The sequence below is a fragment of the Hyla sarda genome, chromosome 11, assembly GCF_029499605.1.
Source record: "Hyla sarda isolate aHylSar1 chromosome 11, aHylSar1.hap1, whole genome shotgun sequence".
In the NCBI taxonomy this organism is placed as follows: Eukaryota; Metazoa; Chordata; class Amphibia; order Anura; family Hylidae; genus Hyla; species Hyla sarda.
Window position 1 is genome coordinate 91,993,813 of NC_079199.1, and position 23,216 is coordinate 92,017,028.

General features: G+C 43.8%; 1 protein-coding gene across 1 annotated transcript; it reads right to left on the reverse strand.

Moving 5' to 3' along the window:
• Window positions 1-1,233: 1,233 nt before the first annotated feature.
• On the reverse strand, window positions 1,234-23,142 carry LOC130294955 (olfactory receptor 6N2-like). Its single transcript, XM_056545111.1, has 3 exons — window positions 22,222-23,142; window positions 2,503-2,570; window positions 1,234-1,384 (listed from the first exon to the last, which is right to left on the reverse strand). Exons 1-3 carry the CDS (start codon window positions 23,140-23,142, stop codon window positions 1,234-1,236), a joined length of 1,140 nt encoding a protein of 379 aa, XP_056401086.1.
• Between the last annotated feature and the right edge of the window lie 74 nt (window positions 23,143-23,216).

Genomic DNA, 23,216 nt, shown 5'->3' on the forward strand with positions numbered 1-23,216 from the left:
AATCAACTGGTGGCAGAAAGTTAAACATATTTGTAAATTACTTCTATTAAAACATCTTAATCCTTCCAGTACTTATTAGGTGCTGAATGCTACAGAGGAAATTCCTTTCTTTTTGGAACACTGATGACATCACGAGCACAGTGCTCTCTGCTGACATCTCTGTCCATTTTAGCAACCATGCATAGCAGATGTATGCTAAGGGCAGCATGGTGGCTCAGTGGTTAGCACTGCTGCCTTGCAGTGCTGGGGACTTGGGTTCAAATCCCACTAAGGACAACAATAAATAAAGTGTTATTATTATTATAATAACATCAGCAGAGAGAACTGTGCTCGTGATGTCATCAGAGAGCATTCCAAAAAGAAAAGAATTTCCTCTGTAGTATTCAGCAGCTAATAAGTACAGGAAGGATTCATATTTTTTAATGGAAGTAATTTACAAATATGTTTAACTTTCTGCCACCAGTTGATATAAAAGAAAAAAGGTTTTCACTGGAGTACCCCTTTAAATATAACTAGCTCTTTCAAAGAGCTATTTGGTCCAGTAGAAAGTCTGTTCCAAAGATGGCAACAAGCTCGGAGTGGAGATGTTGTGACTCAAGATCCCTGCCTGTGTTCAGTCAATAGGAACCCACAGTTAATGTTAGGTACCCACAAAATCGTACTTACTGCAATAAGTTGGCTGACATGATGAGCCCATGTACATCGACACAGTGTTATCTGCCGATAGCCCTAAGGGGACACTTTAGGTTTTCTATCGTTTTTTTTTTACCAATTCTATATCTTTTGGGTGGGTACAATGTGCAGATAACCCATAACATTTAGGCAGTGCTTGATCTATTGGTTTATAATGTAAACCTAGAAATGTAAAGTAAGTTACCTTTCATAGTATAAATTAAACATCTATACAAAAATTTCCACAAACATCTATACAATCCAATAAAAAGTTTAAAAATATATATATTGTGTACACTGCTTGCCATCACATAGTATATAAAATGTTATTTGCGTGGTCTATAAAAGGTTTATATAAAAAGTTAGCAAAGAATGTGCTGTTCTTATGAGAAACCCTCTAGTCTTGATGGAATTTAGATTGTTTTTCTGTGTTGAATGCAGGTAGAAGATTATCAGACTCTGTGGCCCATCAGATCCTGCCTTCAAGGAATTTTACCGTATTGTATAAATGGAAGTAATAACCAATAAAGAAGCCAAAGGTCAATACTTTTCCCTTATGGATCAAAGATCATGTAGGAATTTCCCGCTACTGAGTTCAGTAAAGAAATACACAGCATTCCTCTTGCTCAGCCATCTCGATATCTGTTTGTACTGACGTACCAAGGAGCTTATGTAGAGTCTCAGACTCCCAAGGGTACACGGTAATGGGAAACTAATTAGAAATAAATAACATTGTTTTCTAGGGAATATTCCTAACACTGACTCTGAATAAAGCCAAGTGTAATGCATCTTTATCAGTTATGAAGTTTGACAACAATACAAATGTGTGTTTCCATGTTTAGGTTTTTTGGTCAAAAAAATTGTATGTCCAGCACACAAGTCTGTAAAGTTCAATCCTTTATTGGTATGCTTTTTAAAATCCCATTACACCTGGCAAAATAACAACATATTCAGAAATGGAACAAATGCATGACTGACGCATTTCTGGCCATGCAACCCTTAGTCATAATGAAAGATTGTGACTAAGGGCTGTGAGGTCAGAAACACGTCAATCCATGTCTGAATATGTTGTTATACTACTGGGTGTGATGGGATTTTTAAAGCATACCAATCACTGTTGTGATTTACATCCAGGTTTTTTGGCACATTTTTATTATCCAGGAATAGTGTATTAAAAGAAGGAAATGTCACTCTCTAAATTCATTCTTGGTATGGTCTTCAAAAAGCCTGAAAGTCAAAGCAGAAATACACCCTTAAAGGGGTACTCTGTTGGAAAACAATTTTTTTTATCAACTGGTACCAGAAAGTTCAACAGATTTAAAAATCTTAATCCTTCCAGTAGTTATCAGCTGCTGTACGCTACAGAGGAAGTTCTTTTCTTTTTGAATTTCCTTTCTGTCTGACAACAGTGCTCTCTGCTGACATCTCTGTCCATTTTAGGAACTGTTAAAGAGTAGAAGCAAATTCCCATAGCAAACATCTCCTGGTCTGGACAGTTCCTGACATGGACAGAGGTGTTAGCAGAGAGCACTGTGGTCAGACAGAAAAGAAATTCTAATTTTATATCTGTTTAAATTTCTGGCACCAGTTGATTTAAAAAAAAGGTTTTCCAGCGGATTACCCCTTTAAAGTAGTTGTAAAATAAATATATACTGATTTCTTAGACTTTGGGTGCAAGCAGTTTACAGATTGACAAAAAGCTTATAGAAAGTTTATAGGATTTTTGTGAATCGGTACACTGCTTGCACCACTTATAGAGTGGAGCCAAGAGGTGATACCAGAAAAGAACAGAAACAGCATTCAGCTGAGCTCTGTTGCCCAGGGGCCCACCTTGAGTATTTGGCATATGGGGCAGATCCAACATTTGGTTGGCATCCACATCTACCAACAATTAGAGGCTATGAAAAATAACAACAAACACACACATACAAGAACCAAATTTTGCCATACTGCTACTGGTCAAATCCAGTATACCAAGACCCTACCAGTAATACCAGTACAATGGTCAGCACCTCCAAGCAAAAAGAAATATGTGCACAAGGGCACACTGCTAGTTTTGTGTGTTACCAATAAGGAACAAGGGAAAAATAATACCGCCACACCATAACTAATATGAAAATTAAAACCAAAAACTATTGCCCCCCCTCCAAGAAATAATCTTGGTGTAATAGTGGAGGAAGATGAAGAAAAGGCCAATCTACTGAATACCTTCTTTTCTACAGGAAAAGCCAATGCCAGATGGCACGACTTGGGATAATGTAAATTATCCAGCAAATCTCAACTGTTTACCAAACAAAAAGTATGGCGCTTCCTTTTTAACATTAACCCCTTAAGGACGCTTGGTGATTCATGCAGCAGTTTTTGTGAAAAACTCCAAAATATTTGGAAAAACTGTAAAATTTCTGGAGTTTTTAATCATTTTTTTTATGGCATTCACTGTATGGTAAGAATTATATTATTTTTATTCTGTCAATATTATTTGTATGCTGCCATGGCAACCAACGGGATCCCATGATCGCATCGCAGGATTGCTGTTGGTAGAAGGGGGAAGTCCCCTCCCCCTGTCAACCTCACAGATTCCGTGATCAGGACTGATCATGGCATCTATGGGGTTAATTCTGCCAAGACCAGTGCAATCCCAATCTCGGCAGCTGCAGCAGGACAATGGCTGTGAATGACAGCCGGGTCCCGCCGGCGATCTCCTGCAGCGCATCTCACTGAGCAGGATATTTTCAGGACGTATGCATACATCCAGTTGCGCTAACAAGCTAGCAACATGGATGTATGTATATATCCTGGGGCGGGAAGGGGTGAAAACACACAAATCTATGGGGCCCAGATGGCATCCATTCCAGAGTTCTGCAGGAGCTGAGTACCATGCTAGACAAACCCTTATTCCTCAAAGATTCTATAATGGCAGAGATTGTTCCACAGGACTAGCACTTAGCAAATGTGGTACCAATATTCAAAAAGAGGTAAAAAAAGTGATCCTGAAAACTATAGTTCTTTAAGTTTAACATTTATTGTGGGTAAAATATTTGTGGTGCTATGTTGGAATAACTTAAAGGAGAACTACGGGATTGAAAATTTTATCCCCTATCCTAAGTAAAGTGGATAAGTTTCAGATCGCGGGGGGTCCGACTGCTGGAAAGGGGATAAGTTTCAGATCGCGGGGGGTCCGACCGCTGGGGCACCCACGATCTCCCGTACGGGGCCGCGGCTCTCTGCATAGAGAGCAAGTGGAGACCACCGCACGAGGCGTCGGCTGACACGCGCCCTCCATTTACTGCTATGGGAGAGCCGAAGCGCTGCCTTCGGCAATTTCGGGCTCTCCCATAGCAGTGTATGGAGGGGGCATGTCGGCCGCTGCTTCGTGCGGTGGTCAACACGGCTTCTCTAACCAGAGAGCCAGGGCCCCGTACGGGAGATCGCGGGGGGCACCAGCGGTCGGACCCCCTGCGATCCAAAACTTATCCCCTATCGTTAGGATAGGGGATACATTTTTCAATCCCGTAGTTCTCCTTTAATGAAAGTAACCCTCTAAGGCCCCTTTCACGTATATCAGTTGTCCGACAGTGTTTCGCTTCAGCGTGCACCAGAGGAAAACTGATGGTAGAACCAGGACAGTTCACAATCATCCGGGGTCTCAGTTTGGACACCAGATGGTTGGACACACCGGACTGTTACCGGCAGGGGAATGTATCTTGCTGCGTTCCACAGTCCGGCATTCAGCAATAATGGATGTTGGATGCTAAACAACTGATAACATATTGTCATCAGTTGTAGCATCAAGTTTTAAGCTGGGTTTACACTTAAAAAGGACGCCCTTTTTAAGATGAGTAAAACTTTCCTTGAAAAGGTGGAAGGGAACAACGTATTGTCCATTGTAGCAGGTGGGGGTAAAAATTTCCCCTGTAAGGCCCTACTCTCGCCCTATTAATTGCCTTCTTGGCAAGTGTTATTGACACTAAAAAAGGGTGGCCCCACACAGGAAACTCTCCCTCTTTCCACCCAAAAAAAACTGGGAAATGGCAGTGTTTATAGGTGGAAACAGGGAGAGGTTCCTGTGTGGTGCCGCCCTTTTTAGGGCTAGTAACACTTGCCAAGAAAGGAATTAATAATGCAAGAATAGGGCCTTACAGGGGAAGTTTTTACCCCTGCTGGTTACAATGGACCATATGTTGCTCCCTTCCACCTTTTAGAGGTCTTTGCATCACATTAATGCTTGGTGGTGTATGTGTCACATGGTGTTTTTGCACACCTTTCCTTTTCTTAGATATAAAAAAAAATTGGGGTCCATATATTTTATCCTAAGAAAAGTTAAGTTTTAGCTAATGGATATCCTCAATACTTGGCCTGATGCGGAGGAATTTCTGTAACTGGTGAGCAGCACCTTACATATGTTAAGCACTATCAATATTTGTGAAGTTTTGGAGTGGCACCATGGTCAATCTACTCTGATGCATCAGGCATTTGTGGGTGAAAATCCTGGCTGATCCATGCCTGATTCATCTTCATAAAGGTCAGTCTCTCCACATTTTTGGTGGACAGATGAGTTCTTCTTGGGGTTACTATGGCCCCTGCCTCACTAAACACATGCTCTGATGGCACACTACTGGCCGGGCAGGACAGCTTTTCCAGGGCAAACTCTGCTGTTTGCAGCCACATATCAAGTTATGCTGCCCAGAAGTCCAGCGGATCTTCAATGGTTGTTGCCATGGTCATGTCAAGGTATGCCACCACCTGCTGGTTCAGGTCCTGCTCCAGGTCTACCTGCTGCTGATGAGTTGCTTCACTATGTGGGTGAAGAAAGGTACTCATTAGCGACTGTAGACTCAGGCTGCTGCTGATGGAGCTGGTACTGCTCCTGCCACCCCACCCCTCCCCAGCAGCCATGGTAGTGGAAGGTGAACGCAAAGGGCCCCCCGAGTCAGACCAGCGAGAGGATGGACGATGGTACAAATAAGTATCGTCCAACTGACTACATAGGATGTCTCTGTAGTAGGTCAGTTTGTCCTCCCTCTAGGTGTAAAAAAGGCCCAAATTTTGTGCTGGTAGCGAGGGTGCAATAAGGTGGAGAGCCAGAAGTCATCATACTGCAGAATGGTGACAATTCGGCTGTCACTATGCAAGCAAGTAAGCATGCATCATGCCATTTGTGCAAGTGACTCCCTGCCTCCATCTCCACTGCATACTGCCACAATGTGTCTGGGTCCTCTGTCTCACCTTCGTCATAACCCTCTAGCTCCTCTGGCTGTTCCTGCTCCTCCTCTCCTGTCAGAGGAAAACAGCACATTTCGCAAAACCTAAACTGTGCTCCACTGTGCCCCTCCCCCTCCTCTTCCAGTTCAGACCCCACAGGGCTCATGTTGCCATGAGATGTAGGCGCCACATCTCCAGTGCCCTGACCAGCCATCCAGCCATCGTTTCCCACATGTGGTGTAGAAAATTAAGCAGTGGAATTATGTTTTTCATCCCGTAATCCTTGCGACTAACTGATAATGTGGCTTCCTCAAAGGGCCTGAGCAAACGGCAGGTGTCACGTATGAGCTGCCACTGGTTGACATTGAAGTTACACAGGGGAGTCCCCCTATCCGCTTGGATCATCAAAAAGTCGGTGATGGCTTTTCTCTGTTCGTATATTCTGTCCAACATATGGCGGGTGGAATTCCAATGTGTGGAAACGTCGCAAATCAGACTATGTTGGGGGATACCGTTCTGTTGCTGCAGGTCAAGGAGGGTGTGCTTTGCGGTGTATGAGTGGCTGAAGTGCATGCAAAGTTTCCTTCCCATTGTTAGGATGTCTTGCAGATGGGGGAAAACTTCAGGAACCGCTTGTCAACCAGATTGAACATGTTTGCCATACAGGGCGCATGGCTCAGGCTTCCTTATCGCAGCGCAGACAAGATGTTCTTCCCATTGTCGGTCACCATGGTTCCCATTTCCAGTTTTCGTGGAGTAAGCCATGATTCGATTTCTTGATGAATGACTTTTAGCAGTTCCTCTCCTGTGTGACTCAGTTCGCCAAGGCAAACCATGTAAAGAACAACATGACACCGCCTTGCCCTGCACACATGGTATGCTGGAGGGGCACTGAGACTGAGGACACGGTGGAGGATAAGGAGGCGGAGTCGCACACACTGTCACAGGACCAATGGCCTGAGAGCGTGGAGGCAGAAGCGGCATGACCTATCTAAGTTGCTGTTGTGGTTGTTCAGGAACCACATTTACCCAGTGGGCCGTAAAGGACATGTATTGTCACTGACTGTAGTTACAGCTCCACGTGTCGGTGTTGCCGTGCACTTTGGTACACACCGACAGGCTCAAGGACTGGCCCACCGGCTCTCTGAAAGGTGCAGAGTCCACCACTTGAAAAGGGAGGGACTGCAGCACCAGCAACTTGGACAGGAGCACATTCAGCTTCTGCGCCGTTGGATGAGTGGGCGCATACTGTTGTCTCTTGGACATGGCTTCGCTGATGGATTGCTGGCGGAATGACTGACTCCAAGTAGGAGAAGCAGGAGCATCTGGAGCGACAGAAGATGGGTATGACAAACAGCTCCCTTTGGCTGAGGTGGTGGAGCCTTGGCTGGCTGAAACAGGGAGCGGTGTGTCACTGGGTGATGCAGCAGGCTGGACCACCGCATCGGAGCCACGTTTCTCCCAGACCGCTTTATGGTGATGCTGCATATGTTGAGGCAGAGCCGTGGTGCCAACATTGGGACTCTGGCCACACTTCACCTTTTGCCGATACAGTCCGCACTGATTGACTGCTACTGCCGCTAGCTGATAACAAGAGCTCAGGCCTCTTGCTGCGTCTCCTGCTGCCACTTGCCCCTAGTCTGTTCCGACCTCTTCCTGCGCCTGATGAATTAAAGCCTCTGCCACTCCTCTGTGCTTGTCCTGGCACTTATCTGCCTGACATAATCAGTGCGTAAATGAGGGGAGTACAATACGTTCCACTACGCTTAAAACAGTATTTGTCTACAACACCATCAGGCGTGTACTTTTGGCTGGCCTTTCACAGTAATTAGGCCATTAGCACTATAACAGGAACAAAATGGTCCACCACATAGATGTACGTACGTGGTATGCACTTAGGAGGGGAGTACAATACGCTCCACTACACTTAAAACAGTATTTGTCTACAACACCTGCAGGTGTGTACTTTTGGCTGGCCTTTCACAGTAACTTAGCCCTAAAGACTTTACAGGAACAAAATGGTACACCATGTAGACGTACGTACGTGGTATGCACTTATGAGGGGAGTGCAATACGCTCCACTAAATTTAAAACAGTATTTGTCTACAACACCAGCAGGTGTGTACATTTGGCTGGCCTTTCACAGTAACTAGGCCCTTAAGACTTTAACAGGAACAAAATGGTACAACACGTAGATGTACGTACGTGGTATGCACTTATGAGGGGACTACAATATGCTCCACTCTGCTTAAAACAGTATTTGTCTAAAACACCAACAGGTGTGTACTCTTGGCTGGCCTTTCACAGTAACTAGGCCCTTAAGACTTTAACAGGAACACAATGGTACACCACGTAGATGTACGTACGTGGTTTGCACTTATGAGGGGAGTACAATACGCTCCACTACACTTAAAACAGTATTTGTCTACAACACCAGCAGGTGTGTACTTTTGGCTGGCCTTTCACAGTAACTAGGCCCTTAAGATTGACAGGAACAAAATTGTACGCCAGCTATGAACGCACAGGTTACACTTAATAGAGGACAATCTGTGATGGGGGGGGGGGGTTGTCTTCCTTTAGATCAAAGATCAAAACAGTTTGAACTTGATGGACTTGATACTGCGGTCTGGTTCGATCACTTCCCTCTTTTTGTTGGTTATCATGGTGCCCAGAATGGAGTCCAGAGAGTGGTCCTGGCACCTCAATGAGTCCCTCCTGTTGGATGCTTTTTGAAAAGCTGTAGTAGAGGATGCCATTTCCTCCTTTCTTCACACTCATTTGGCAGGCCAGACTTCTCTTCTGCAGTGACAAGCTTTTATAGAGGAGGTGGGAGATGTTCTGATTCAAAAAGGTGTCTGATTAAAGACATGAAAGCAGTGAAGTTTTAGGCACTTTTATTGGCGCTAGATACTGTGACTGTACAACATAATAGACATGGAAATCCCATGACCTTGAAGAAACTGACACTCATCATATCTTTCGATGGATAGACACCGTAAAGGCTTCTGTAGTTACCTTTAGGAACATTCATATATGGGTGTTAGAGTTTCGGTGTGGTTCATACACGCCAAATCTTTTTTAACACATATTCCTAGCATTTCTAGCTCTGATGGGTCCCTTTACATTGAGGACTTTTTCTCAGTTGTATTACAGTACTCTTTATAACATTACTGGTCCCTATGCTGACATTTCAATGTCTGTGCTTGATTCTTAAAGGGGTACTCTGCTGCCCCATCGTTCAGAACATTTTGTTCGAATGCTTGGAGTGAGCATGGGAGGGGGCATGCCGGTCGCCACACAGAGGATGAGTGGACAGATCCCTTTGCATTTGAAATTAGAAGGTGGTGTAGGGCCACCTGACCTACCGCTTTAGGCTTTTTAATTTTGGTGGATGTGTTCCAAATGTATTTCTCTTCACAGGCACTTTTCTTGGAGTGGGTTGGGGTTGAGTGGGGTAGCGTCTTTTGAGGGCTTTGTGGCTTTTTAATTTCATGACCACTGCACAAAACAATCCAAACAACGGACTATTGTAGAGCACATTTCTCTATGTCAAAAGGCACACACTTTTGACTAAAAAATATTGCTGCAGCAAACAACTGTGCCAAAAATAGACAAAGAAAAAATCCTAACATAATAATAAATTCCACCAATGCATTTGGGATAGGTGGGTATTAAAGGAAAACTGTCAGCTTGCTCCCCCCGCACTAACCAGCAGTACTGGCTGGTAGTGCGGGGGATGCTGATCAGTTTGATGCTTACCATGCCCGGATCCGCCCCACCATTCGGCCGAAATCTTCGATTTTCTGCATATACTAATTAGGTGCTAACTGGCACAGGCAGGGTTACTGGCACTCTAACGTCAGCGCTGCTCATCCGGCGGTGGCGGAAGGAGGGGAGTAATATTGAGAGGCTGGGCGGCACTGTGGATGAGCGGTGCTAACGTCAGAGTGCCAGTAACCCCGCCTGTGCCAGTTAGAACCTAATTAGCATATACAGAAAATCGAAGATTTCGGCGGAACGGCAGGGCGAATCCGGGCACGGTAGGCATCAAACTGATCAGCGTCGCCCACACTACCAGCCAGTACTGGTTATTGTGGGGGGGGGGAGGGGAGGGGAGGAGCAAGCTAACAGTTTTCCTTTAAAGTATGGCATTTCTTCTGGTGCGGGTTGTTGACACCTGTTTGTGGAAATTCTGCCTTCCCATAGGGTCAGTCAGCAAGGTCATTTCTGACCAGGGATTACTACTCTGGGGCTAGGCTACAGCAGATGTTTGCTGACAGACAACTACAGTTTATAAAGTTTATATGACTCTTGCCCTGCCAGACATCTTGGTTGGAGCACTACCTACTCATTGTACTCCTTTGTGTGGGCCTCTCTAGGACCATCCTCTTCTAGCCATGTGCTCACAGTTTTTCATGATTGGTTTCTTACCTCAAGTGTGGGGATGCAAAATCTCTTAAGGCTTACTTTTGTCTCTTGGTTATCTAAGTAGAGCTTAGTTATTTTCCCTTTGGAAGGGATGTCATGGGCATGTTTTGAAAATGTTGACATTTATACATGGGATATTGTTGACCACCCACGTCTATGAAAAACAGGGGTCCATAGGCATCAGCCTATGTGAGAGAGAAGGTAACCATGATCGGCAGAACCACAATTGTATTTGGGGCACATGGGGCAGCATCAAGCACAGTATTGGTGGTGACAGCAGGAGGGCAGTAATGGGGGTTGTGTTGCTATAGAGGTTGGAAATGACCGCAGAAGTGAGGAGCCAAATATTTCTTAGTAAAGTCTGCAGTCTGTTGGGGAAATCTTCATATTGGTCTAAGCCGGAAGGATAAAAAAAAGGGAAGAGAATGTCTACAGTCAGATAAGACACCACATCTGAGTTACTGGATACAATAGTTATATATACTGCGACTGATTCTGATCAGTAGAAAATAGAAGAGGAGGTGGGCCCATTCAAAAACTTGGTATGAGCTCTAGCCTTTTTGACCCCCTGCTTTTTATCACTTATTACCTATTCATTGGATAGAAAATACATGCTAGATCAGTGGCAGTCTGAAGGCTGGGACCCCAAACAATCACCAGAAAAAGACATTGGTCTCATGTTTCTCCCATCTACAAGACCACAGCTGAGCTAAGTTTGGAGTGGCAGTCAACTATGCACCCTGCAGCTCTATTCAAAGACTAGGGCACTGCTCAAAACTAAGTGCCCATTTGGGACAGCAGTAGGCCTGTGTATTTAAAAATGCCATTTTTAACAAGTCATATTAGGGGCATATAGTAGTAAGAGATAACAGGCTCAAGGCAAGAGTGCAAAAATCTGCATCCTGCGGATTTGGCTTTCAGATAAGAAGCCAAATATTAGTGGTTGGAATGATTTGGTCGAGAAAATTCAGAAATATGAGGTTTTTTTTTTAGTGCCCAGCAGTTTAAAAAGGGACTACATAATTATTCCAAATTATGGTGTAAATGGTCAATATAATGATAGAGTTCTTTTTTTCCTTTGCTCCCTGGACTGGATGGGTATGGGGGTGTATATATGGGGTGGATAAATATTAGAAAATGCACATATATATATATATATATATATATATATATATATATATATATATGTATAGCAAAGACGAAACACAGCAGCACCCCTGGAGTAATGGTGAATGGTGGCTTTATTATCACCAAAGAATGTACAGCGAAGGCCACGTAAGGTGGCCGAAACGTCGCTGTACATTCTTTGGTCATAATAAAGCCACCATTCACCATTACTTCCGGAGTGCTGCTGTGTTTCGTCTTTGCTGTATCCAGAGCCTAGGACCAGGGTCCAACCACAGCCTGCACCCCCCCCCCCTACTTGATTCTGAGTGCTGCTCCACCTGCCAGCTATTTATTTAAAAAATAAAGAATTTAAAGGACAACTGCACTGGCCGGCTTCTTACATGACAGTGCTCTCAGCCTATCACCGGCCGGGGCAGGACATCGCAGCGGCCGGTGATACGCCGATGGCTCTGTGACATCTCCGTCCCCAGGAAGTTGAATGAGGATAGCACCGCTGGACCGTGAGGACAGTACTGGACCGATGGGGGAACGTAGGAAGGTATGTTAAAGTTTATTTTGTTTATTTTTGCCGCCCGGGCAAAGCAATATATAAAAGTCTTGCACTACAGTTGTCCTTTAAAAAAAAAATAAAAAATGCCATGTTTGATTTTATGTCCTAGTCCAGCCCTGTTTGTACAGCGCTGCAGAATATGTCAGTGCTACATATATGATTAAAACAGTAAAATATGTGCATATATTATCATTATATACACATATATCATAATTCTCCTTTATTAATGCTTTTCTCTAGTCACAGGAGCAGTATACATTTTTATGTTACTCGTTCAGTGTCAGTTGTGGGAATATATGTCATGAACTGTGCTGGTGTCATATGTGGCAATAGTTTCACACTATGACTTTGAGGATATGGCTTATTTCAGGTTCATTTAGGGACAGGATTACAGCAGAAGGTAAACTTGTATCTCTATTCTACGCCTTATCCGTGGTAATTGGCCTCCATAGAATCCTATGATTTAATTAGTAGCCAGGGGACTAATAAGAACACTACGCTACGAGTAAAACAACACAGCGCCAGTGATCAGGGCCATGGGGAAGATGTCATTTAGAACCTTCATTATTATGGTGTTAATTACCCAATGTGGATTCATTATTCTGCTATGCGTAATGACAATGTGGAGTCTTATAATGTGATCACGTTAAACAAGGAAAAAATAATAGATATTCATGGTCTAATGACTTACATTACACATCTGTAATTTTTCTACATACTTTAGTGTCAATCACTGTTTGTTGAATAACAGAATCCACAAACAATCTACGATTGAAGCAAAAAGATGAAGCAGCAAATCACAATGGGGTTTTATTATGGGGGACTTTATCCTGATATAAACTGAGAAACTGAGGCCTGTAGATCCCATACAGTAAACAGGTTTCTGACTATAGATTAAAGGGTTACTCTGTTCCCCAGCGTCCGGAACATTGAGTTCCGAACGCTGGGTGCGGGCTTCCATGTTCACGCCCAACCCCTCAATGCAAGTCTATGGGAGGGGGCGTGACAGCCATCACGCCCCCTTCCCATAGACTTTCATTGAGGGGGCATGATGTCATGAGGGGGCGGGCATGAACACGGAAGCCCGCACCAAATGGTGCCCCAAATGGTGCAGGGCCGGACCAGAGGGGGCTACCTACTTGACTTAAAGGGGTATTCCAGGAAAAAACTACTTATCCATGACATTACAGAGCTAGTGGATATTAGAGACCTTGTACTCCCCCAACTTTTGTTTGGGGATGCCCAACAGATGCTCAATAGGGTTTAGGTCTGAAGACATGCATGGCCAGTCCATCACCTTTACCCTCAGCTTCTTTAGCAAGGCAGTGGTGGTCTCTTAGGGGTTTCTAGGGCCATTATCATGTTGGAATACTGCCCTGTGGCCCAGTCTCCAAAGGAAGGGGCTCTGCTTCAGTATGTCACAATACATGTTGGCATTCATGGTTCCCTCAAAGAACTGTAGCTCCCCAGTGTCAGCAGAACTCATGCACCAGACCATGACACTCCAACCATGCTTGACTGTAGGCAAGACACACTTTGTACGCCTCACCTGGATACCAACACACAAGCTTGACACCATCTGCACCAAATTAGTTTGTCTTGGTCTTATCAGACCAAAGGACATGGTTCCTGTAATCCATGTCCTTATTCTGCATGTCTTCAGCAAACTATTTGTATGGTTCATTCTGGGACCACAGTCATACAGACCACTTTGATGTAGTGTTCAGCATATGGTCGAAACACAGATAGGCTGACCCCCAACCCCTTCAACCTCTGCAGCAATACTGGCAGCATCCATATGTCTATTCCCAAAGACAACCTGCTGAGCACATGCACTTAACTTCTTTGCAGATGGTTTTGGAAATGTCATTCATGCCATGAGTATGTAGTGACAAAGGTTACCTTCCATTCGGTACTTCTTATCTGTCTTTTATGTATCAAAATTAAAAATTTTACTAGTCACTTTTCATCAATTCTAAAACAAAAACGTCTTTAACCCCTTAAGGACTCAGCCCATTTTGGCCTTAAGGATTTTATTTTTATGCTTTCTTTTTTCTTCCTCCTCGCCTTCTAAAACAAACTCTTTATATTTTTCATGAACAGAGGAGTATGAGGGCTTGTTTTTTTGCACAATCGGTTGTCCTTTGTAATTACATCACTCATTTTACCATAAAAAGGACTGGCACAACCAAAAAAAAATAATAATTTTGAGGAGACCACATAGTGGATGAATGACACAGCCTGGAGGTGGCGGAAGCATGAGGAGACCATATAGTGGCTGAATGACACAGCGTGGAGGTGGCATCAGCAGCATCAGGAGTCCTGAAAGTGACCCGGTGACAGAGTGGTGTGGTGGGTGGCAATACCAGTACCCGGTGATGAAGGTGGGTGAAAGAAGGAGAACTTGGCATCAGATGTGTAGCATCAGGTGGGTGGTAGGATCAGAATAGTAGCTGAGGCAGGTAGGCAGAAGAAAACCGTCTTTTTTGTCAAAGTGTTGCTGTGCACAAGTAAGTATTGAGGATATGCATTACATAAAACCTAACTTTTAATATAATTCTTAGGATAAAATATATGGACCCAATTTTTTTTTAAGATCAAACAAAAGGAAAGGTGTGCAAAAAACACCATGTGTCACCTACACCAACCACCAAGTATGATGTGATGCAAAGACCTGTAAAAGGTGGAAGGGAACAACGTATGGTCCATTGTAACTGGTGGGGGTAAAAACTTCCCCTGTAAGGCCCTACTCTCGCCCTATTAATTATCTTCTTGACAAGTGTTACTCTAAAAAAGCCTACCCCACACAGGAACCTCTCCCTATTTCCACCTAAAAACCCTGGGAAATTGTGTTTTTTTGCACACCTTTCCTTTTCCTAGATACAAAAAAAATTTGGGTCCATATATTTTATCCTAAGAAAAGTTAAGTTTTAGCTAATGCACATCCTCAATACTTATTTGTGGTCTGATGGTGAGGAATTTCTGTAACTGGGGAGCAGCACCTTAAATATATTTTGCACTATCCATATTTGTGAAGTGTTGATGTGGCACCATGGTCAATCTACTCTGATGCATCAGGCATTGGTGGGTGGAAATCCTGGCTGATCCATGCCTGATTCATCTTCACAAAGGTCAGTCTCTCCACATTTTTGGTGGACAGACAAGTTCTCCTTGGGGTTACTATGGCCCCCGCCACACTAAACACCTGCTCTGATGGTACAATACTGGCCGGGCAGGACAGCTTTTCCAGGGCAAACTCTGCTAGTTGCGGCCACCTATCCAATTGAATCATCAAGAAATCGGTGATGGCTTTTCTCAGTTCGTATAGTCAGTCCAACATATGAAGGGTGGAATTCCAACGTGTGGAAACCTCGCAAATCAGACTATGTTGGGGAATGCCGTTCTGATGTTGCAGCTCAAGGAGGGTGTGCTTTGCGGTGTAAGAGTTACTGAAGTGCATGCAAAGTTTTCTTCCCATTGTTAGGATGGGGGAACACTTCATGAACCGCTTGACAACCAGATTGAACACGTGTGCCATGCAGGGAGCATGGCTTAGGCTTCCTTGACGCAGCGCAGACAGGATGTTCTTTCATTTGTCGGTCACCATGGTTCCCATTTCCAGTTTTCGTAGAGTAAGCCATGATTTGATTTCTTGATGAATGACTTTTAGCAGTTCCTCCCCTGCGTGACTCCATTCGCCAAGGCAAATCATGTGAAGAACAGCTTGACACCGCCGAGCCCTGCACACATGGTACGCTGGAGGGGCACTGAGACTTGTCTGTGCAGTGGAGGCTGAGGACACGGTGGAGAATGAGGAGGCGGAGTCACACACTGTCACAGGACCAACGGCCTGAAGCGGTGAGACCTGTCCTAGTTGCTGTTGTGGCTGTGCAGGAACCACATTCACCAAGTGGGCCATAAAGGTGTATTGTCCCTGACCGTAGTTACAGCTCCACATGTCGGCTCCTTGGCTGGCTGAAACAGGGAGCAGCGTGCTACTGGGTGACGCAGCAAACTGGACCACCGCATCGGAGCCACGGTTCTCCCAGGCCACTTTATGGTGATGCTGCATGTGTTGATGCAGGGCCGTGGTGCCAACATTGGGACCCTGTCCACGCTTCACCTTCTGCCGACACATCTTACACTTCCTCCAGATGCTTGATGAAAAACTGAATAGCTGATTTTCCCCCAACAGTCCGCACTGATTGACTGCTAGTGCCGCCGACTCCAGGAACCCCGATTCCACTACCTCCCGGTAAGGTAAGCTGCCATAAAGCAGGTGGTCTACCCCAGGCGCGTTTGGCTCCAGACTTCCCACTTCTGCCATCATGCTGACTGCCAACCATGTTACCACCCTGCTGGCTAAGCTGCTGCCTCACGGGCAACCTGCAACCCTCTTCTCCTGATGATGATGAAGCCATTCAGAGTAAATAGGCCCATATGATCTTAACAGGAATAAAATCATACACCATGTACGTGAACGTAGAGTATACACTTATGAGAGGAGGACAATATGCTCCACTACGCTTAAAACTGTATTAGACTATAGAAACAAGTGTGTAGCTTTGTCTGGCCTTTCACAGTTACTAGGCCCAAATTAGTTTAACAGGAAAAATATAAAGGACACCACGTAGGTGTATGTACATTTTACACTTATGAGAGGAGGACTATACGCTCTTCTACAAACTGTAAGGCTACAAAAACAAGTGTGTAGCTTTGGCTCGCCTTCCAAAGTAACTAGGCCCACATTATTTTAACAGGAAAAATATAAAGGACACCACGTAGGAGAGAGGAGGACTATCCGCTCCACTACGCTTAAAACTGTATTAGACTGCAGAAACGAGTGTGTAGCTTTGGCTGGCCTTTCACAGTAACTAGGCCCAAATTAGTTTGAAAAAAAAAAAAAGTACACCACCTATATATGCACAGGTTACACTTATGAGAGGACAATACGCTCCACTACACAACCTGTATTAGGCACTGAAATCAGGTGATTATGGCTTTTCGTGCTCACCCTAACTGGCCCCTGTTAGCTTTAGAGTTGTAGTACACACTAGTGCTGCAGCACAGAGTCGCTGTGTAGTACAGTTCAGTACAGTATTATAATGCACTAATAGCAGATGACAATGGCTTTTAGTGCTCAGGCTAACTGGCCCCTATTAGCTTTAGAGTTGTTGTACACCCCACTGCAGCAGTACAGAGTTGCTGTGTAGTACAGTCAAAAGTGTACTTTCTCTCTCTCTCTCCCTTCCCTATCAGTGCTTTTCTGCAGTGATTTGGGCTTGTGGTGAATTGCTGCTGTGAAGCTGTTTTTCTGTGCAACGCATACACTGCTCTCTCTCTCGCTCTCTCTCTCTCTCTGACATAAAACGCTGGAATGGCTGGCTGCAACATGGCTGCAGATTATATAGGGCTGTGACATCACAGGGCTGGCTGGCTGCTGATAGGCTGCATGTGATTCAGGGTCATCCCACCTCCCCAGAGTTCCTCACACGTGGATCCGCCATTTTAGATGGCCAGGAGCCTGGACCGCACTAAATAGAGTTTAATGAAGCGATTAGTTTCATCGAATCGCAGCGATAGTCGGATTCGTTATGAATTCAATTTTTTCCTGAAATTTGTAACAAATTCGGAATTGTCAGATTCGATTCGCTCATCCCTGTTGCCCACGATGCTGCAACTAAGTTTCAGGGTCTTGGCAATCTTCTTATACCCTTGGCCATTTTTATGTAGGGCAACAATTCCTTTTTTCAGATCCTCAGAGATTTCTTTGCCATGAGGTGCCATGCTGAACTTCTAGTGTCCAGTATTAGAGAGGGTATGAGTGATAACGCTAAATTAACCCCTTAAGGACGCAGCCCTTTTCACCTTAAGGACTGAGCCCTTTTTCGCAATTATGACCACCGTCACTTTACAAATTAATAACGCGAAAACGCTTTTACCGAATATTCTGATTCTGAGATTGTTTTTTCGTGACATATTCTACTTTATTTTGGTGGTAAATTTTCGGCGTTAATTGCATCCTTTTTTGGTGAAAAATCCCCAAATTTCATGAAAATTTTGAAAATTTTGCATTTTTCTAACTTTGAAGCTCTCTAATTGTAAGGAAAATGGATATTGCAAATACATTTTATTTTTCTTCACAAATACAATATGTCCACTTTATGTTGGCATCATAAAATGGGCATACTTTTGCTTTTTGAAAAAATTAGAGGGCTTCAAAGTAGAGCAGCAATTTTCAAAAATGTCATGAAAATTGCTAAATCTGAAGGGACAGATGTTACAGAACTACAACTCCCAGCATGCCTGGGCAGTCGAGGCATGCTGAGAGTTGTAGTTTGGCAACATCTGGAGGGCTACTGTTTGGGCACCACTGTAACAGTGGTCTCCAAACTGTGACCCTCCAGATGTTGCAAAACTACAACTCCCAGCATGCCCTGACAGCCTTTGGCTCTCTGGGCATGCTGGGAGATGCAGTTTGGCCCCCCTAGTGGTTGCCACAGTAAAGATTGATTTACTTTCACTTTCAATTCCAACCCCCCCCCCCCCCCCCCACTGTCGATTCCCTACCTGATCAGGATCCTGCAGGCTCCAGCGAAGATCCCAGGTCCCCAGGCATCTTCTCCGGCAAGTACGGCCTCCATCTTCTTTACAGAGCCCCTCGACATCCAGGGGCGGGCAGAACGGGGGCTCGCCATGGCAACCCCCTCTCCTGCGCTGCCATTGGTCAGAACTCCGTTCTGACTAATGCCAGGGGATAGGAGTAGATCGCAGCTTTGCAACCTCACTCCTATCCTTTAGGCTGATCGGGGCTGTTGCTGACAACTCCGATCAGCCCTATTTTCCGGGTGATCGGGTCACCAGAGACCCGATTAGCCCGGAATTGGAGAAAATCGCATGTCTGAATTGACATGCGATTTTCTCCGATCGCCGACATGGGGGGATCTCAGGACCCCCCTGGGCGATGTGCCAGGGTGCCTGCTGAATGATTTCAGCAGGCATCCAGCTCCGGTCCCCAAACGGCTAGCGGTGGGGACCGGATTTCCCACGGGCGTATGGATACGCCCTCGGTCCTTAAGGACTCGGTATGCAGGGCGTATCCATACGCCCTATGCCCTGAAGAGGTTAAAGGCACCTGTTCCCCATTCACACCTAAGACCTTGTAACACTAATGACTAACATACCTGGGAGGAAAAATGGTGAATTGGGCCGATTTGGACATTTGCACTTAGTGGTGTACTCACTTTTGTAACCAAGGTTTAGACAATAATGGCTGTGTGTTGAGTTATAAAAATCCAGGTATCTTACCATTTTATTTTGTCTTTTTATCTTTTTATAACAGTTTAACCCCCCCCCCCCCCCCAGCACTTACTCATAACAAAAATGGTACCATAATCAGAGACAATTTCAACTTGTTAAAGGGGTACTTTTTTTTTTTTTTTTTGTCACCTGGTGGCAGAAAGTTAAACAGATTTGTAAATTACTTCTATTAAAAAATCTTAATCCTTCCAGTACTTTTTATGGGCTGTATACTACAGAGGAAATGTTTACCTTTTTGGATTTCTCTGATGTCATGACCACAGTGCTCTCAGCTGACCTCTGCTGTCCATTTTAGGAACTGTCCAGAGCAGCATATGTTTGCTATGGTGATTTTCTTCTGCTCTGGACAGTTCCTAAAATGAACAGCAGAGGTCATCAGAGAGCACTGTGGTCGTGACATAAGAGAAATCCAAAAAGCTAAACATTTCCTCTGTAGTATATAGCCCCTAAAAAGTACTGGAAGGATTAATATTTTTTAATAGAAGTGAATTATAAATCTGTTTAACTTTCTGGCACCAGTTGATTAAAAAAAAAAAAGTTTTCCACGGTAGTACCCCTTTAAAGATGAGCAAAATTCTAGCCATTTTACTTTATAAAGAACTACTTTATTGCCATTACACATCTACATTACAAAAATGATGGGGGATGGGGGGGACGGGGGACACCAACACGTGTAGGTAAAGAAGTGTCTGTCAAATAGACAGGTTTTTTAGGGGTACCCCACTGGAAAACATATATTTTTTTTTTTATGAACTGGTGCCAGAAAGTTAAACGGATTTGTAAGTTACTTGTATTATAAAATCTAAACCCTTCCAGTACTAATCAGATGTTGTTATGATCCACAGGAAGTTCTTTTATTTTTTAATTTCCTTTCTGCATGACCACAGTGCTCTCTGCTGACACTTCTGTCCATATTAGGGACTGTCAGGAGCAGGATAGGTTTTCTATGGGGATTTGCCCCTACTCTGGACAGTTCCTAAAATGGACAAAGGTGTCAGCAGAGAGCACTGTGCTCAGACAGAAAAGAAATTAGAAAAGAAAAGAACTTCCTGTGGAGCATACAGCAGCTGATAAATACTGAAATAATTGAGATTTTTTAATAGAAGTGATTTACAAATCTGTTTAACTTTCTGGCACCAGTTGATTTAAAAAAATTTTTTCCCGTGGAGTACCCCTTTAAGTGTAGTTCTTTGGCGCTCTGTGCAGCAGAATCCCAGTAAAATCATGAATGCCATTGAATGCTGCTGTGGAATCTCTGTGCGGAACGCCAATGCGGAATTCCGCATGGAAATTCTGACATGTGAACATAGCCTTACAATGGGTTCTAATCTGAAGTGCTGGCCATTTGCGTTTTTTGAGGCTGGTTACTCAGATGAACTTATCTTCTCCAACTTACGGTTTTCTTTTCCTGGTGTAGTCCTCATTAGAGCCAGTTTCATCATAGTGTTTGGTAGTTTTCATGACTGTTCTTGAGGATCCTATTAAAGTTCTTGACATTTTTCAGATTGACCATCATGTTTTAATGGGCACTGTCAGATACAATAACTTTTGATATGTTATAAAAGATACAAAAACAATATATGTTTTGCAATTGCTTTCATCAGAATATTTTCAGTATTTCATACTGAAAAAGCCAGTAAAAAAAACTGGCCAGTAGGGGTCCCCCTGCCTCCTGGGACACATACCAGTCCTGCAGTGTCCAGTGGTCATTGACAAGTCATGGACACCATGAGTAATTGACAGGGATGCAGGCAGGTCCAGGGCCAACTGTGAGTCAGAGCAGAGTGAGGGAGGAGGAGGAGGAGTCACAGTGAGGAGAAGAGAGGGACATGCCTCATGCCTCTGTATGGACAGAAACCTCACTGAGCAAATGATAGAAAGTAAATAAAAGGTAATTCTGAGAGAAATACAGGTCATAGACACACAAATTTTTGATGTACATGATCAGGATGAGGCATTGAGCAACAGATAACAGTTTTTTTGCGGGGGGGTCTGACAGGTATGCTTTAAAGTAATGATGGACTGCCACCTCTCTTTACGTGAGAGGTTTTTACCATAATATATAGATTAGAACTACAGTTGAAAAGAGCTAAACCCTGTATGCAACTAAAGACCAATCCTACCTCTGAACAACACAACTGATGGTCTGAAACACATCATGAAGGCAAGAAATTCCATAAATGAACCCTTGACAAGGCATACCGGACCTATTTACTGAAAACCATTCTAGATGACTACCTCATGAATCTTATTTAGGGAATCAAAGAGTGTGTAAAAAATCTAAAATATATTTTTATTTAACACTTTTTGTTCACTCTTTAGTTTTATGTGTTCCTTTATAGTTTGCATGTTGTCAACATGAATCTAAAATGTAAAATTAAAAAAAAATGATATATATATATATAAGAAATGGAAAGTGTGCCCAAACGTTTGAATTGCATTGTATGTATATTCGATCACTGCTGTATAAATACTTTTAATCAGAGCGGCTGGACCACTGAATGTTGCCAAAGGGGATTATGGGAAGGCATTGAGTATGATGGCATCTCCTACTCAGGAAGTTTCGGACTGGATTCAAGAAGGTTGAGTCATCTGTAGAGCACTTTTTGATATTTTTGTTATTTTTAGAAAATTATTAATTTCTTTTTCAGTTAAAATGGTTTAAAAGGGACATCTTATATGTTTGATTATGGGGGGTCTCACCGCTGGGGACCCCCGTGATCTCTGTGCTGTATCCGGCATTTGTTTAGTGTGTCGGGTTAAGCGCCGGAGGCCCGTGGTGTCACGAGCCTCCGCCTCGCATCACCAGTCATCCAGCACGGAGCGAAGTTCGCTCCATGCACCGGATGTCTGGAGTGCCGCAACCCTATCCTTTGGGGCCCCTGCGATCAGACATCTTATCCCCTATCCTTTGTGAATACCCCTTTAATGATCTTCTTCCTCAATATCTCTCTTATCTCAAAATTCCTCAGGCTATAGATGATTGGATTACACATTGGTGTTAAAACTGAGTAGATGACGGCCATCACACGATCATAGTTCACCGAATTATTGCTGTTCAATCTGACATACATAAAACCTACACTGCCGAAGAAAAGCAGAACAACAGTGAGGTGGGCACCACAGGTAGAGAAAGCCTTTCTCCAGCCTTCCGATGTCTTTATTTTCAAAACAGCAGAAATTATTTTGATGTAGGACATGATAATGCATATGAAGGCCAAGAAAAAAAGGAAGAAGTTGATGGAGAAGTCAACGGTGACGTTGAGTGATGTGTCAGAACATGCCAGGTTCATCAGCGGAGTGAAGTCACAGAAGATATGTTCAATCATCTTCGAACCACAAAAGGAAAGCTGAGACAACAAGATGATCTGAGTCAACGGCCCAAACAAACCTACAATCCAACAACATGCGGCCAAATGAAAACAGTTACTATAAGTCATTATGGATGGGTATCTTAATGGGTTGCATATGGCCAAGTAGCGATCGTAGGCCATGGCTGTTAGAAGATAAGTTTCCGTGATACCCAAACAATGAAGAAAGTAGATTTGGAGAAGACATCCAACATATGAAATTGTCTTATTATTCAGCAAGTTTAACAACATCTTCGGCACAGTGACTCCTGTGTACCAGATTTCCAGGAAGGAAAGTATTGCAACAAAAATGTAGAGAGGAACATGGAGGTGATGATGAGTGCAGATAAGGGTGATAACTAGAACGTTACCACTAAGAATGAAGCCATAAATAATACTCAGAAGGGCGAAAAACAAGCCGTGAACTCCATGGAGGTCAGGGAAGCCTAGGATAATGAATTGTGTGTCTAGGGATCGATTAAAAGCGGACATTGTTCTTCTGGAAATATAAATTAAAATGCAGAAACAATTATATAGTAATTATAACTGTATGTAGGCCTAAAACT

Coding starts and splice junctions, on each gene's coding strand:
- LOC130294955 (XM_056545111.1), bottom strand. CDS start 23,142: ATGTCCGCTTTTAATCGATCCCTAGACACACAATTCATTATCCTAGGC. Junction 2,571..22,221: donor GGAAGAAGATCATTAAAGGG/GTATTCACAAAG, acceptor TATTTTTCATAG/CCTCTAATTGTTGGTAGATG. Junction 1,385..2,502: donor CCATATGCCAAATACTCAAG/GTGGGCCCCTGG, acceptor ATTTCTAATTAG/TTTCCCATTACCGTGTACCC.